The 17,053-nt window shown below is 47.3% G+C and overlaps 1 protein-coding gene across 2 annotated transcripts; it reads right to left on the bottom strand.

Moving 5' to 3' along the window:
• Positions 1-1,858: 1,858 nt before the first annotated feature.
• C21H20orf85 (chromosome 21 C20orf85 homolog) lies at positions 1,859-10,447 on the bottom strand. Of its 2 annotated transcripts, XM_053574565.1 has the most exons (4): positions 10,380-10,447; positions 8,092-8,173; positions 6,556-6,657; positions 1,859-2,303 (listed from the first exon to the last, which is right to left on the bottom strand). In XM_053574565.1, the coding sequence occupies exons 1-4, from the start codon at positions 10,445-10,447 to the stop codon at positions 2,145-2,147; spliced, it is 411 nt and encodes a 136-aa protein (XP_053430540.1). In that variant the 3' UTR covers positions 1,859-2,144. The 2 variants fall into 2 exon arrangements, 1 of the variants encoding a protein (XP_053430540.1); XR_008376587.1 differs by lacking the exons at positions 6,556-6,657; positions 8,092-8,173; positions 10,380-10,447 and adding an exon at positions 5,857-6,006.
• Positions 10,448-17,053: the final 6,606 nt, after the last annotated feature.

Below are 17,053 nucleotides of genomic sequence, written 5' to 3'. Positions count from 1 at the left end.
GAAAGGCACATGGTCAGAGGAGGTGTTTTCTGAGTAGGGGAGGAGGGGAGGTAGGAAGACGCATCCCAGGCTGTGTTCATTTCCTGGGCCTGCCATGCCAGGCACTGCGAAACGGTGGCTTAAGGCAGCAGCAATGTACCTCTCAGGGTTCTGGAGTTCGGAAGTCTGAGGTCCAGTCATCGGCAGGCCCATGCCCCCTTTGAAATCTGTCAGGTGGAATCCTTCCTTGCCTATTTTGAGTGTTCAGTGGTTTGCCAGCCGGTTTTGGCATTCCTTAGTGTCACTCTGATTTCTGCCTCCGTCCTCCCATGGCCTCACATGGTGGCCGTGTCCTCCCTGTGTCCCTCTCTCTCCTCTTGTAAGAATGCTAGTCCCATTGGGCTAAGAGCACACCGCACACTAGTGTGACCTAACCCTAATTTAAACGAGCACATCTGGAATGCTGCCCACATTTCTAGATAAGCTCACAGGTGCTGAAGGTTAGGACTTCAACCAATCTTTTGGGGGGTACAATTCACCCCATAATACATTGTTCTCCCTTTCCTTAGAACCTAAAGGGCCATAGTGTTTCTTGGTGTCTGTGTCCCCTGTGGCCAGTGGTGAACGTGGGTCCCATACTCAGAGGTAGTGACAGGGGTTCTTGTATGTGTCACCCTTCCCGGCTGGGCAGTTTCCCACTGTGGAGTGGGAGGAGGGGTGTGGCGAGACAGAGAATCACCTGGTGGCTGGGAGAAGGCTTCTGCTGTGTGGGTCTGCTGTGTGGGTCTGTACAAGGCCCCGAAGGTGTCTACAGCCAGCCCCTGGGAGGTGTCAAGACCGACAGCTCTGATCACACTCTGGAAACCTGTACAGAGGACATGTCCCTGCATAAGAGAAGCTCTTCTGCTGGGGGTTCTGGGGTTTAGAGGCTCTGAGCCCAGAACTTTCAGGGGATGACCCCAACTCGGTAGGAATTCTGCTTCCCTAATATCTGATGCCCCCAAAGTCATGGAATTCCTTTAAGAGCCAGAGGAGTGGAGTCCAGTTTTCAGGGCCCTGTGACAGTTTGAAATGACTCTAAGAGGAGAGATTCCTGGATTGGCTGCAGCACGGCGCCCATGCCTGGACAGAAAGGTAGGCAGAAAGTGTGTGGGTGGATGAACCTTACAAGTGCGTCCCAACACATGGAAGTCCCTCCAGGCCACAGTCAGCCGAAACCAACAAGGGCTGGTTCCATCCTGGGAACGGTGAGACCTGGCCGGCCATGGGGAGGAAGGCATGTGTGTCCATGGAGGGCAGGTGGTCAAGCACAGCCCCTGCCCTGTCCACGTCAGGTCTGAAGGATGCACCGACCTCTGCTACTGCGCATAGAGCCCAAACCAGCTCCCCAGGCTGCCGTGAGCACTCTGCTATCCTACTTTGAGGCATCCAGTTCATGAGACCCCGCGATAGACTGGCTTTTCATTCTTGAGCTTCCCATTTGTAGGATTAGAAAGAAAGCTGCAGAACTGGGCAGGGACTGGAAAAAAACACTGACCAAGGGGTGACATCCTTGGGACAGTGCCCTGGGGCTGGAATAGGGTGGCCAGGGTAGGCTGGCAGGGGTGGTTTTCCTAGAGTGCTTGGGAAGCCCATTTTCTTCCAGGAGTCTCCACTCGATGGCAAATCTTGGTCTCATTTCTGCCTCTAAAGCTGTTGTCTTATTGAAAAGGAGAGTCAAGGGATCCTGCAAGTGTTTTATTCCTCCTGAAAAGCAGGCTCAGGGATATTCAGATGCAGAAATAACCCGATCAACAATTCCATTATAAATAAGGTTGGTGATAGGAGCAATTGAAAGCTGCATTAATGGACCTACACAAATATTTTAAAACTTAAATCCCTCACTATTTTTTTAAAGCCATATTTAGAAATTCCCAAAGTATCAAAAAAAAAAAAAAAAAAGACAGAGAGAGAGAATCTACTTTGCCTTACAGATTACATTATCTAAGCATGGGCGTGCAGGTGAACATTCTGGAAGGCAGGCGCTGCTGAACCAAGGCTGTCTAAGGCATACTTTGTGGTTTTTGCAAAATCTGTGAGCAAGTCGGCAGGAGACTGTCCTCAGGGATATGGTGGTGGCAGTCTTCCTTTCCTGGCCTGGGCCTGGACAGGGGTACAGTGTGGACTCAGTGTACCCCCTGCTTGGGCCAGTGCAGCTCTCGGGCAAACGCCCCTTTGCAGCTTCTGATTTCGTCAAACTCCAGACACTTGTTCAGGCCTGGCACCCCGGACCTCCAGCCGATGAAGCCCTGGGTCGTCTGTGGGACTGGCGGAGAGGGAAGAACCTGCAAAGGAAACACAGGGGGTTTAGTCACCTTGGATCACAGCCACAAGAGGCGTGTCCACAGAGGTACCCGGGGTGGGCATGTGAGGCTGGGTTTCAAAAGACAGAAAAGGCGGCATCCCTGTGTGTACTGAAAATAAGCACATTCCAATCAGCTGGACTCTGAGGGTCACCTCTACCCTGGAAGTAATGGACATCAACGGGTTTTTAAAATCTTGTAATGCTTAACACATTCATGTCCTCCAGTAAAAGAATTTCTGTTTAGTAAGAGAGAAAAAATTGTTAAGATGCAGAAATATCAAATACTACAGTTCTCATTGCCCTTTATAAAATTCAGGGCAACACTTAGACGGTACTCTGGCAGCCGCAAGTCATCCCGATTTTATTAGAAAGCTCTACGACACTTGTGTTTATACACATGCACCTGGACACACACATGCTCCAAACTGCAGAGACCACAGGAATGAAAAGCAATGGAACCTAATTTAAAAAACCAAGAAGAAAACATGGTGCTATCCGTAATGGAAAAGCTCAACTAATGTGTTGATTCCTTGGACAGACCTGACATTTTTTGGAAAGTGAAGGTAACCAGGTGCCCCCATTATAACATAATCTGTTTTGCTCTTATCAGGTGATTTGAACAGAAGGCAACAGTGAGGGCTGTTTGTTCTAACAGAAGAACCAAGATAAAGAGGTTTACTAAGGTTTGGGCTCTGAGTTCATTCTTACTAAGGGAATTTGCCACGGAGGAGGTGGCAGGTCCTGGGTGGTCCAGCTGCCACGTGGTTGAATTGAAGCCCCTTAACACATGTTCTTGATGAAGTATTAACATTGATCTCCAGAGGGGCTGTGTGTGGGGAGGGTCATCAGTGAGTGCCAGCATGGCCAGCTGTGGTCAGATGGCTCAAAGGGACACAGCTCTCAAAGTGCTTGTCCAGCCAGGCCCTTGGGACTACACAGACCAGCTTCCAAGTCTCTCTTCAACTTGCAAACAAGATGTGATTGAAATCCACCCCGAGATGTACTGTTTTCACCCACCAGATTGGCAAAGAGATGAAAATGCCAAGGTTAACAAGGCTGTTACAACAATAAGGGCAATGTTGCAATGATCTCCTGAAAATGCAACTGCAAATGCCCTTTGACCCGACAATTTACCCGTAGGCATTTATCCTGAGATATCGTAAAAGCAACACTGTGTACACCAGGGTGAGTACAAGAGATGCCTTGGGGCCCTGTACATGTAGCAAATGACTGGACGACCCTCCACGTCCACAGGAGACTCGCTGTGGCCCATCTGCACCATGGAGCAGCAGTTTAAAAGGAGGAGGCAGCTCTGTTTGCTCCAATATGGAACAGCCTCTCCGATAAACTTCTAAGAGAAAAAGGTGCTCAAAAATATGCAAGGCACAAGTTGCTGGATGCTGGCATGTGAGCCTGTGTGTACACCTGCCTCTATGCAAGGGTGCATGGTGGCTGGTGACAGCAGCTCCTGGGAGGAGGGAAGGGGACTTTCCATTACTCACTCTTTCGGGTATTAAGGGTACCTATTAAAAATAAGTATATTTTTAAAGGCTCTAGTCACCCAAAGAGGGAATGGAAAGGTGGAAGTTGGAAGCCATTTACTATTTCTTGGGCAAGGAATTAGGTTCAGAAGGAAGCAGAAGTTAAGTCCCTTCTCACCTGAATGCTTGTCCCCAGTCTGTACCCCAGAGGCTCTGTCTGTTGAGTGTGGCCTTCACGCTGGCCCTTCCCCCTAAGCAGGAGTCCACATAGGAAATAACAATGCTTCTGTTTGATCTGGCCACTGGAAGCTTCCTCTCTGTTCTTTGACACTCTGAGGGTGGAAACTGTCTCAGTATCTAGGTGGGGTACCTCTTTTGAAGAGAGGGTGATTCTAGCGGCAGCTGCCACCCCCTGAGCAGGCACTGGGCAAGGCACTCTTGGCGACAGCGTGTGGCTGAGAGATGGTAAACAGCTCCCACGCTCTTTTCTGGGGGTGCAGATGGAGGCAGGGGGTTGGCAGAATGAAAACACAGCCCTGCAAAAGTATCATGTCCTCTTCCTGGCCTCTTTCTCCAACCAGCCTGGTGTTCTAGACCACAGGAGAATGAGCTCCCTGAGATGTGCGTGTCATTTGAATAATCACTGCATTTCTAGGTACTGATTCCAAGGAAATTATTGTCCCAGAGCAAAATGCTGGGTCTACTAGGGTGTTCCTTGCAGTATTATTCCCACAGATCTCAACCTGGACATAAACTAGATGTCCAGAGATAGGAATATTGTGAAGTAAATTATGCTAGAGCCATGCAGTGGAGAAAATCTGGTCAGTAACATAACAGTGATTTATACGCACATACACAGGAGCAGAGAGAGGGGCTGGGGGGGACATTGAGAGCAGGGCTCCAGGATCAGACAATCTACTGTGTACCTCGGGAAAGGACTTCGGCCTTCAGCATTCCCATCTGCAAAGTGGGTTTGATGACAATAATATTTATCTTCCGGGCTTGTGGAAATAAGATAACTCATGCAAAGTAACAACACAGCGAGCAGCTAGGAGATCACAGTGAGAGCTAGCCTTTACCGGGGGGTTCCCTTCATAGGAACGTGTATATGGACATATGGAAAAGTCTCTGACAAGAGTGCCCTAAATTGGTAACCATGGATAGAGTATCTGAGTGTTTTCATCATCTTATTACTTATGTTACATTTTCTTTTAAGCAGCGGCTCTATTAACTTTATAATTGGGGGGAAAACCCCTCAACATGTCTCAATGGAGCGAGTTCATTCATTCAGATACATACCCAGCGGACGCTCACCATGGGCCAGCCGCCTGGGCAGGCTCTGAAGGCATTTCAGGAAAAGGCACTTGCCCCTGGCCGCCTTCACCTGGGGCTTTCTTCCCCTTTCCCCATCAGCTCACAGAACTGCCTTCTCCATAGCTGGGCAGAGGGCAGAACCCGGGGCCAAAATGATGGACCCGTGGGAAGAGGCTGCATGAAGCTTAGCAGTTTCTAAGGCTCTTGACCCTGCCCACAGCTGAGCAGGTCTCGGGGGACACCGCCTACCATCTCTCTCTGGGATTGCCTGGCCACTCCTGCTCTTCTACCCGCTGTCTGTTCTCCACTCGGCCACCAGAGTGCTCTGAGGCAGCTTTCATGGTTCCATGGCTGCTTCCAGTGTAGACTGGACTCAAATTGTAATTTTTCCCCTAGCCTCCAAGGTCTGATGGGGTCTTGCCCTGCCAACTTCTCCATTCACATCCCTTTCCTTCCCATCCCACCTTCCACCCCGGCTCCCTGAGTTCCAGCCACACTGCCCTCCACACCCTGATGTTCCAGAAACCTTTCGGCCTATGCTCTGGCTCAGGGCTTTCATTTATGCTGTTCCCTCTGCCTGGAATGCTTTCCCCGGGGCTGATTGTTCATCCTTCAACTCTCAGCTCACAGAACTGCCTTCTCCATAGCTGGGCAGAGGGCAGAACCCGGGGCCAAAATGATGGACCCGTGGGAAGAGGACCCCTGGGAGTCTTCTCTGACCACCCCATCCTCTCTCACCTGTAACATGTCACCTGCCTCCTTGGCGACCAACACAGCAGATAACAATTCTGTTGATTTTCTTGTTTAATGTTGGTTCCTCTGACTCAGGCACATGGCCCAGGTCTTGCCTTCTTGTTCATCACTGTCTGCCCAACCAAGCCCCTGGCACCTGTTGCCTAGCAGTAGCTGACAGCCACCACTCCCTCCCTAAAAATGCCGGACACTGTTCTAAGTCCTTTACATACATCGCCCTTGGAACTCTGAAGCCACTCCCGGAAGTAGGTGCCTCATTAACCCCTGTTGTAGGAGGGAGGAAATGGAGACATAGAGAGGGCAGCTGCTTGGTCAAGACCACACAGGAGGTGAGCAGCAGAGCAGAACTTGTGTGTCAGAGGTAGGATTCTAAGCCTGGGCCAGTACCCTTCCTGCTTTCCTGCCCACACCCTGTAATTATTTGAAGAAGACCTCGAATTCCTCCTTCCCTGGCTTGGCTCTACTTCTGCACCACAGGAATCGATGGCCCTCATGTCTATAGAGACATTGAACCTGATAAGTTCCCCCTAGCTGGGCTTGGAGAGGGTGTGGAAAGGACTCCGCCCAGGCTGGACACTGCCCTGTTCTTTGGCTGTTGGCTTTGTGCACCTTGAGCGATCAATTTCCAATGGGGCTTATTTCATACTTAGAAAAATGAGTATTAAAAAAAAAGACTTTTCTAACCTTGATGTATTTCTCCACTGGGGTCACTGGCCGGATATGAAAACGCTCAGGAAGTTCAATTCTGGGCCGTGGGGTGGAAGGTTCTTCTTCACACTTGATCAGCTAAAACAGAATCCCAGAGATGGGAAACCTCAGGCGGAGGCATTCTCTTTACTGCTCTCCCCAGAAAGCCACATTCTACAGATGAGTGGGGCTCAGACACATTAGGCAGGGGCTGGTCTCAGTCACTCCTAAAGCTGTGAGGAGCTGCAGACCCTCCCGCTGCTCCCTGCAGCCCATTGGGGTTTAGTCCCCTGCAGAGGGATTTGAGAAAACTCTACAGGCTATGGGTTTACATTAAAAGATACCAAAAAGATTCCAGGACCCACTCCTTTTCATTTATAAAGTGATTTTTGAACTCTTTGAAAGCCCAATTTAATTACATATATGGAATATTAATATAGACTCTTTTATGCATATCATATTAAAAGAACTCATTTTATGCATAAAACTTCAAATTGTATAACTCTCTAAGAATTAACAAAACTCATTAAGAATGGCATAATTTCAAAGCTAGTGGGGTGGGATGAATTGCAAATGGAGTTTATGCTGCCTCGAATCAGGAGAGTTTTGAATTATTCAGTTCTTTAATGCTGTGTCCCTCCAAAGAAATGTGCCTTCCTCAAGTTCTGTCCTGGAGATCGTTTGAGAGACTGCAAACTAGTGGCCACCACCCCAAGGAAGCCACAGAAGCAGTCTGTGTGTCTCTATACTATTTCATACACCTGAGTCACTTAGTCTAGACCTGGAAGATTTCATTTAAACATCTGATTTCTAGGCTCTCTCTACAAGTGGGAATATGCCATTGGCCTCTCTATATGATAGCACTCAGCTGGGCCGATGGTGGCTGCCACTTTGGGCAAAGCCAGTGGTTTCTTTGCCCAAGACCCTCCTTCTTTCTATCAATTGTTCTCTGCCCCTTCTCCTGCTTCTGTTACCTGTCTGGTCCCTGTAGACTTCCAGACTTGCCATCCTGGTTTAGGGAATGCCCTGAGTATTTTCCCAGCAATCCTCTGCCTCCCCACCTCCAGGCCTGACCAGGTGTCCACATTCCTTCGTATTCCATCGGCATCTCACATTCGCCCAGTTAGGCAGGTGAGGATGATCACTCCAGATTACAGATGGGGATTGGAGGGCAGGTAGCTGTGGAATCAGACTGACCAGCTCCTCACCGTGGTCTAGTCCTTACCAGTTGTGTAACTTTACAGTTCTTTGTATTTCTTAATCTATAATATGTGTATAAACAATCACGCCCTTAGCACAGGGCTCTTGGGGCCGACGAAGGAGCTGTTTCCAATGAGGCACCTGGAATGTGCCTGGTGCATAGTAAGTACGCAGTAATTTGTGGAAGGAGGGAACCTTCTGGTGTCAGGGTCAGCAATCTTTGCCTACAACATGCCCTTTAATTTTATTCTTGTAAAATTATAGACTTCACAACCATTTATTCTTTGAAACGATTGATTCTATAGCCTCAGGGCTCATAACATTTATATTTACCTCCTCGAAGGGGGTTGTTAAAAAACCCCAGTTACCGGGCCAGTTTTGCCGTGCTTCAGATTCAGCCTTCAGACGGTATTTCCTGAAAAAGAGAGCTCCTGAGTGCTGGGCAGTGTGTGAACAATGTTCTGTCAGCAAACTGTGAAGGTCCATTGGGGGACCTCCTGCACATTGACTGGACAGTCAGTCTGTGCCAGGGATGGGCTGGGTGTCAGAGGGAGGGCCCCTACCACTGAGCCTCCCAACACTGAGGGGGACCCTCAGCTAATGGAAGGGTTGGGGGAAGGTACCTGGGAGCAGACAGGTCTGGGGACTGACTCTGCCCCATAGCCCTTCTAGGTACTAGGTCCCTTATTTGGGAGACCTCTGTGACCCATAGTTACGGGCAGATACTGTATGTAGATACAGAGTTGATACCCTTGTTCTCAGGGCAAAGGCTAATAGGAGGTGAGGGAGCCACCTATGGTGCAAGCCTGAAGGAGGGCTCACTCTTAGTTTCCTGCAAGTGCAGAGTCAGCACTGTGGCATGACCTTGACCTGGAGCACCTCCTGACATGTCACAACCCAGGGGCCTCACTCGCCCACCCTTACGCAGCCCTGCTTTTGCTCCGCAGTCGTGTAATTTATGTATAACTACCCAAGAGTCGAATTGCAGTCCATGAACTGGTGTCTTGCATTTTGCAAACATCTAGTTAAGCATGGAGTCATTCTGATTTTTCTAGTTTCTTCTATTTTGGAATCAATATCGACACATGTCCCCTTTCCTGCCTCAACTGTCCCCAGGAGGCCCCAGTTCTTTGTCCTGGGAGCCAAGAACATGAGATGGAATCTATTTCTAATGAAGACATAATGTGAGTCACATACAGTCGCCACAAGATAACTTTAAATGTTCTAGTAGCCGCATTAAAAAGATTATAAAAATAAACAGATGATATTCATTTCCTTTTTTGAGACAGAGGCTCATTCTGTTGCCTATGCTAGAGTGCCATGGCATCATCATAGCTCACAGCAACCTCAAGCTCTTGGGCTCAAGTGATCCTCCTGCCTCAGCCTCCCAAGTAGCTCGGAATACAGATGCCTGCCACAACGTCTGGCTAGTTTTTCTATTTTTTGTAGAGATGGGGTTTCATTCTTGCTCAGGCTGGTTTCAAACTTTTGAGTTCAAGAGATCCTCCTGCCTCAGCCTCTCACAGTGCTAGGATTATAGGTGTGAGCCACCATACTCAGCCAGCGATATTCATTTTAATAATCCCTTCTTTTGTATGAACCTTTGAAATCTGTTGTATATGTTACATTTATAGCTCAGACCAGTTTGAACCTGTTACATTTCAAGTGCTCAGTAACCCTGAGCCCTGATCACAGAGGAGGAGTCATTTGATTTGGGTCTGGAAGGATGATTAGGAAGTTTGGTAGAAAAGGTAGGAAGGGCATTTCAGGTAGGAGAACACACCCTCCTGTGGTAGTATCTCCTACCGGGGTTACTTGGCTAAAGTTTGTTTCTTTTTAATTAATAGCTATGTGTATTATGCCAAATGATACAAGTTTTCCATTTATGAGAGTAATATAAAGTTGCCTATAAAATAAATTAAGTAAAAACCCAATTTAAAAACAAATATGAAGTGAGTACTACAGGTTTTACAAGGAAACGGTAAACATCACAGGGATGGTAAATAGGACGACTGGTGTTTAGGAGGTAAGCAAGTACGCTTCCTTGTTACTCAAACTAAATCTAAATTCATAACTTCCCTTATTTGGTTAAAACTTCAAAGAGAGGGGAAAATATTTAGCAATCTGATAGAATGCCAATTCAAAATATCATTACAAATGTCTGCTGAAGGTAAGCCTTTTAGAAAACGGATGTATTTTTAAAATTAAAATGTCTTATTACTCAAAAACCCAGGAAAATAGGGAGATAAAATGCACTTTTATCTCTCATTCAAATTGAACAAATGTTGAGATTTTTCATCTCTTTTTTAAAAAGTGGATTATTTAAAAAAATAAGTCGGCCCTCAGTAAGCAAATCTGGCTGTTGCAAAGCCATATGCAAAATCTCTCACTTCTCTGCCTTCCTGGTGGGTTTGACAGAGGAGGGCGGAAGGCTCTCCTGCACCCTTGTGTCCTGAACATTGTTCCCTTTTTATTAAGGCCTCTAACCATCCTCAGCTCATGACCCTAGGGCCCAGAGGTCGACTGCCTTCTGGGCTTCATGGGGCAAACTGAGACCGCCAGGTGGGCACACTTCAGGGAGGAAGGGCCCTGCCCAGTGGGTTACCGGATGGGGGCGTTACCAGATCTCGTCCTGGGCCACAAGGTTCATGCGTTCTGCCGCTGTGGTGCTGAGCGGCCTCTGCGCCATGGGGCCTGGGGTCTTGGTGCACCTGGCAAGCTCTGGCCCTGGGCTCAGTGCCCTAGGTCGCCAGGGAGACCGGTTGCTAGGCAATGCAGGACGCGGAAACGGAGGCAGCCACCTGGCGGGGTGGGTCCTGGGCTCCTACCATGCCCATTGGTTGGTGCTTGCTGCCACCTCTGCTTCAGACGGGGTTTTAGCTCACCTCCCTGCCCACCTGCTCCTCTATGGAAAACCCGGGGGAAACCTGGGTCTAGACCTGTAACCACCACCTGTAATCACCACCTAGAGAGTGGGAAATAGCACATTGACAGCCACCCTCAACGTCGTCCGCCCTCTGGCCCTTGCGGACTTTTCTGCACAGAGATTCGTGTTGCCTCTATTTTAGCTTTTTTTTATTTCTTTAGGTGAAAATAATCCTTATTTCATCTAAGAGTGGGATTACCCAGTCTTGTGCTATGGCTATGCCTGTAAGAAACTGCCAAACTTTTCCAAAACGTCTGTACCATTTTGCACTAGTTTAGCTTTGTGTACATGGAATCAGCCACATGTTCTCCCCGTGCTTGTCTGCTTTTGCCCAGGGTTGTGTTTGAGAAGTCCAGCCCCATGGCTGTGAGCGGCCCTAGTGAGTTCGTTTGTTCTCTGGAAGAGTCTTCTGTTCTGCTCCTGGTGGACATTGCTTTTGAGTTTTTGGCCATCACAAAAGTGCTGCCATGAATATTGCCGCCCGCGTCTCTGGGAGAACACATGGTCTGTTGGCACCCACTCTGTACTGACAACATTCCTAAATGAAGCCCGCAGGTAATATTACCTCAGACCCCACCACCCTACACTGTCTTTTTTCATGCCTATCAACAGTAATCATATTATCACTGGGGTGCTCTGGCAGTGTTTGTTGATTGACTCATTGACATCTCCAAGGCTTTACCACACCATGTTGTCCCCTGGGAACAGGAAAATGGGTCTGAGATGACAGCAAGGGGATCAGGCTAGGGGGATACTTTTGTGGCTGAGCAGCCATGAGACACACAGGTGTCCAGAGCCTCATGGGACTGAGAAAAAAGGAGACCTTGGCTGAGTTGCGGGCCATCTCTGGGATAATCACCAAGGCAGCCCTCTGGGAGGGGGCACACGCGTTCTCACCCTCCTGTCTGAGATTTTCCCGGCCTGACTCCCTGCCGTCTCCCTATCAACAGATTTATACTTTTATGAGGTGTTTGGAGGGTGGTTCAGCTGGTGTGTTTTCTTCTCTTAACCATGTTTCTGCTCTGAGACACACAGTGCTCTTCCTGGCTGTTGGAAATGCCTGGCCAAGGCCCAAGATTAGGGCGGTCCCAACTGCCCCCGCAGCCAGATTAGTGAAGCAGCAGGGACTGGAATTGAAGCTGAATCGATTACTTAATGAATGCGGGCCACACTGTGGTGGTGGCTTAGCCAAGAGGGAGCCAGAGGGCTGGGTGGAGAGTGAACAGGTCTCCAAGGGAGAGGGGGTCTGGGGCTTTTGCCTATTCTCCAAGGTCACCATTCCTGCAGTTGGTGGAGGGGAGAAGATATTCCGGAGAAGAATTAAGTAGGTAGCTAGGAAGAGAGAAAGATTCATCATGTAGGGAGGACAAATTCTGCTCCCCCCTTGGGAAGCTTCTGAGACATTTCTGTTAAAATGATTAATTAAGAATAGATTCATTTGCTGAACGTCTGTATATGCCAGGCACTCAGGGTTCGTTCGTCCTACAGATGTTGAGTACCTCCTGTGTGTCTGCAGAATTAAGTGCTGGGGGTACAGGCGAGGCTAGACCTACAAGGTCCCCACACTCCTGGGACTGCCACTGTCAGGTGGGAAGCAAGCAAAGGCACATAGGCCATCGTGCTGGGGAGGTAGTCACGCCAGAGGGTGAGGCTAATGGGCAGAGACGGGCGAGGGGCTCATGCAAGGGTGGTCAGGGAAGGCCTCTCTGAGAAGGGGGCTTTGGGGCACAGATCTGGTGAGGGAGGGGCCTGTGCATGGGGAACAGAAGGTTTTTCAGGGGCAGGGCAGTGCAGGGCCCAGGTCCTGAGGTGGAACCAACTGGGGGTATTTAAAGAACACAAAGGAGGTATGGTGCCCCATGATCATATTAATGTACACAGCTATGATTTAATAAAATAAAAAAAAAAGAACACAAAGGAGGCTGGTGCAGCTGGAGTTTCTGGAAGTGGAACAGGCCCAGAAATGGAAATGCAAGCCCTCGGCCTTCCAGGAGTACAGTCTAGCATGGACACAGATGTGAATGCAACTGCGTGGTGAGGAAGTCTTATCTATGGAATGATAGAGTGAGCCCCAGATGAGAGAGTGAAGTGCAGAGGAGGTGATGAGTGAGCTGGGTTTTGAAGGATGAATAAGAGTTTGCCACTCCTACCTATTCTCCTCAGAAATATCTGCCCAGGGTGTTCTGGATGATGACTGTAGGATGAGAAATGGGTAGAGTATTGTGGTTAAATGTACAGGTTTGGAGATCTGGGCTCAGGTCTCAGCTCTGTGCCATCTCGTGATGGGACAAGCTGTTTGGACCTCTCAGAGCCCCAGTTTCCCCATCTGTAAAAGGGCGTAATGACTCTACCTCCCTCATGTAGGGCTCTTCAGCAGCTGTGAGGTTGAATGCAAAGGGCTCTCCATGATGCCTGGCACAGCAGGTGCTCAGGGACAGTGAAGAGGGTCACTCACAGGGTATCCTACTAGTTGTCTTGGCTCTAGTAGATTCCTCTCCTGACACCGAGGTCTGGGGGTTAGGAGAGGGGGAGAAGGAAATATGGTTTTGTATAGAACTGGGGTTTGCTCCTTGAAGATGTCAGCTTTGAAGAAGGCACTGGGCTGTCTGGTTTCCTGCTTTCCTGAGAGGCAGGAGAGGACCTGGAGCTCCATGGGGCCTATCCCGAGGCCAACACGGTGACCATCAGAGTGCTAGCATTCCTCAGACCCTGGCTGGGAGCTTCCCCACATCTTGATTTAATGGTGGCAGCAGCCTAGGGCAGAGGGCTTCATTTGTGACCACTTTGCAGAGAGAAAATTGGCTAGTTCAGGAGCTCTGGCCTCAGAGGTGGGGAGGAGGATGGGGAGTCAGCCTTTCTGGCCCTTCCTCTCCCTCCCAACTAGTAAAGATGACTTTGTCTCTCTGGGTGACTTTCCAGTGGCTGAAGCTTGACCGTTGTGGGTTAAACTGTCCCACATAAGCCACACTGCAGGAGCAAGCTTATACCCACGGCAAAGCTGCTGTTCTTTCGCGTCTCCGGTCATGCAACAACCGTGAATCTAAGCAGGGAGAGTGGAGGAAGAAGTTCAGGTCTGGCCTTTTCTGGGTGGTGTCTGTAAAAGGCGGTTTCCCCACAGTGGCCTTTAAGGCGACATGACCTGGTCTCATCACCGTTGCTCCACTCATCACAGTTGCTCCTACGTGGCTGACGCAGGTAGAGGATGGGAACTGAGAGACCCTGAGACGCCTCTTCCTGACCCACGGGTAAGGGCCTCGCTGTGTCCGGCCAGGGTGTGCACTGCCTGCCCTTGACCGGAACCACCACCAGAAACCTCTCCTCCTGCCACTTAAATACCCCTCCTACCAGCAGGTGGTCAGAAGCAGCAAATAAAAATATAGGGTGCCCAGTTAAATTCGAATTAACTTGGGGCATACTTATACAACACCCGACTTCTCCTAAGAAATTATTTCTTGTTTATCTAAAATTCAGACTTAGCCAGATGTCTTGTATCCCATGTAGCTGCCCCACCGTCAGTGAATTTCTTTACTGGTTTACATACCATGCTCAGCAACTTAACGCATTCACATACATCCAAATCTATATTTTTGAGCTCTGAGGGTCTGAGTCTTCTTCATTTTCTATATCCTTCTTTCTCCTGGTTCATGAGGTCAAAATCCCCTCTCTCTCATTTTTTTTTTTTTTAAACTTTGTTTAACCTAGCATTTTTTTTTTTTATTATTGTTGGGGATTCATTGAGGGTACAATAAGCCAGTTACACTGATTGCAATTGTTAGGTAAAGTCCCTCTTGCAATCATGTCTTGCCCCCATAAAGTGTGACACACACCAAGGCCCCACCCCCCTCCCTCCATCCCTCTTTCTGCTTCCCCCCCCATAACCTTAATTGTCATTAATTGTCCTCATATCAAGATTAAGTACATAGGATTCATGCTTCTCCATTCTTGTGATGCTTTACTAAGAATAATGTCTTCCACTTCCCTCCAGGTTAATACGAAGGATGTAAAGTCTCCATTTTTTTTAATGGCTGAATAGTATTCCATGGTATACATATACCACAGCTTGTTAATCCATTCCTGGGTTGGTGGGCATTTAGGCTGTTTCCACATTTTGGCAATGGTAAATTGAGCTGCAATAAACAGTCTAGTACAAGTGTCCTTATGATAAAAGGATTTCTTTCCTTCTGGGTAGATGCCCAGTAATGGGATTGCAGGATCAAATGGGAGGTCTAGCTTGAGTGCTTTGAGGTTTCTCCATACTTCCTTCCAGAAAGGTTGTACTAGTTTGCAGTCCCACCAGCAGTGTAAAAGTGTTCCCTTCTCTCCACATCGACGCCAGCATCTGCAGTTTTGAGATTTTGTGATGTGGGCCATTCTCACTGGGGTTAGATGATATCTCAGGGATGTTTTGATTTGAATTTCTCTAATATATAGAGATGATGAACATTGTTTCATGTGTTTGTAAGCCATTCATCTGTCATCTATAGAGAAGGTTCTATTTATGTCTCTTGCCCATTGATATAAGGGATTGTTGGCTTTTTTCATGTGGATTAATTTGAGTTCTCTATAGATCCTGGTTATCAAGCTTTTGTCTGATTGAAAATATGCAAATATCCTTTCCCATTGTGTGGGTTGTCTCTTTGCTTTGGTTATTGTCTCCTTAGCTGTACACAAGCTTTTCAGTTTAATGAAGTCCCATTTGTTTATTTTTGTTGTTGTTGCAATTGCCATGGCAGTCTTCTTCATGAAGTCTTCCCCCAGGCCAATATCTTCCAGTGTTTTGCCTATGCTTTCTTGGAGGATTTTTATTGTTTCATGCCTTAAATTTAAGTCCTTTATCCATCTTGAATCAATTTTTGTGAGTGGGGAAAGGTGTGGGTCCAGTTTCAGTCTTTTACATGTAGACATCCAATTCTCCCAACACCATTTATTGAATAGGGAGTCTTTCCCCCAAGGTAAGTTCTTGTTTGGTTTATCGAAGATTAGGTGGTTGTAAGATGTTAGTTTCATTTCTTGGTGTTCAATTTGATTCCAAGTGTCTATGTCTCTGTTTTTGTGCCAGTACCATGCTGTCGTGAGCACTATGGCTTTGCAGTACAGACTAAAATCTGGTATGCTGATGCCCCCAGCTTTATTTTTGTTACAGAGAACTGCCTTAGCTATACGGGTTTTTTTCTGGTTCCATACAAAACACAGAATCATTTTTTCCAAATCTTGAAAGTACGATGTAGGTACTTTGATAGGAATGGCATTGAATAGGTAGATTGCTTTGGAAAGTATAGACATTTTAACAATGTTGATTCTTCCCATCCATGAGCATGGTATGTTCTTCCATTTGTTAATATCCTCTGCTATTTCCTTTCTGAGGAGTTCATAGTTTTCTTTATAGAGGTCCTTCACCTCCTTCGTTAGGTATATTCCTAGGTATTTCATTTTCTTTGAAACTATGGTGAAGGGAGTTGTGTCCTTAATTAGCTTCTCATCTTGACTGTTATTGGTGTATACAAAGGCTACTGACTTGTGGACATTGATTTTATATCCTGAAACATTACTGTATTTTTTGATGACTTCTAGGAGTCTTGTGGTTGAGTCTTTGGGGTTCTCTAAGTATAAGATCACGTCGTCAGCAAAGAGGAAGAGTTTGACCTCCTCTGCTCCCATTTGGATTCCCTTTATTTCCTTGTCTTGCCTAATTGTATTGGCTAGAACTTCCAGCACTATGTTGAATAGTAAAGTTGACAGAGGACAACCTTGTCTGGTTCCAGTTCTAAGAGGAAAAGCTTTCAGTTTTATTCCATTCAGTAAAATATTGGCTGTGGGTTTGTCATAGATAGCTTCAATCAGTTTTAGAAATGTGCCACCTATGCCTATACTCTTCAGTGTTCTAATTAGAAAAGGATGCTGGATTTTATCAAATGCTTTTTCTGCATCTATTGAGAGGATCATGTGATCTTTATTTTTGCCTCTGTTAATATGGTGGATAACGTTTATGGACTTGCGTATGTTAAACCAGCCTTGCATCCCTGGGATGAAGCCTACTTGATCATGATGAATGACTTTTTTGATGATAAGCTGTAATCTATTGGCTAGGATTTTGTTGAGAATTTTTCCATCTATATTCATGAGTGAGATTGGTCTGAAATTCTCCTTTTTGTTTGGGTCTTTTCCTGGTTTTGGTATCAGGGTGATGTTTGCTTCATAGAATGTGTTGGGGAAGATTCCTTCTTCCTCAGTTTTTTGGAATAATTTCTGCAGTACAGGAATAAGCTCTTCCATGAAGGTTTGATAGAATTCTGGAGTGAAGCCATCTGGACCAGGGCATTTTTTAGTTGGAAGCTTTTTTATTGTTTCTTTGATCTCAGTGCTTGAAAT

This window comes from Nycticebus coucang, chromosome 21, assembly GCF_027406575.1.
Source record: "Nycticebus coucang isolate mNycCou1 chromosome 21, mNycCou1.pri, whole genome shotgun sequence".
Lineage (NCBI taxonomy): Eukaryota > Metazoa > Chordata > Mammalia > Primates > Lorisidae > Nycticebus > Nycticebus coucang.
The sequence above is the reverse complement of the archived record's forward strand: the minus strand, read 5'-3'. Positions and strand labels throughout refer to the sequence as shown.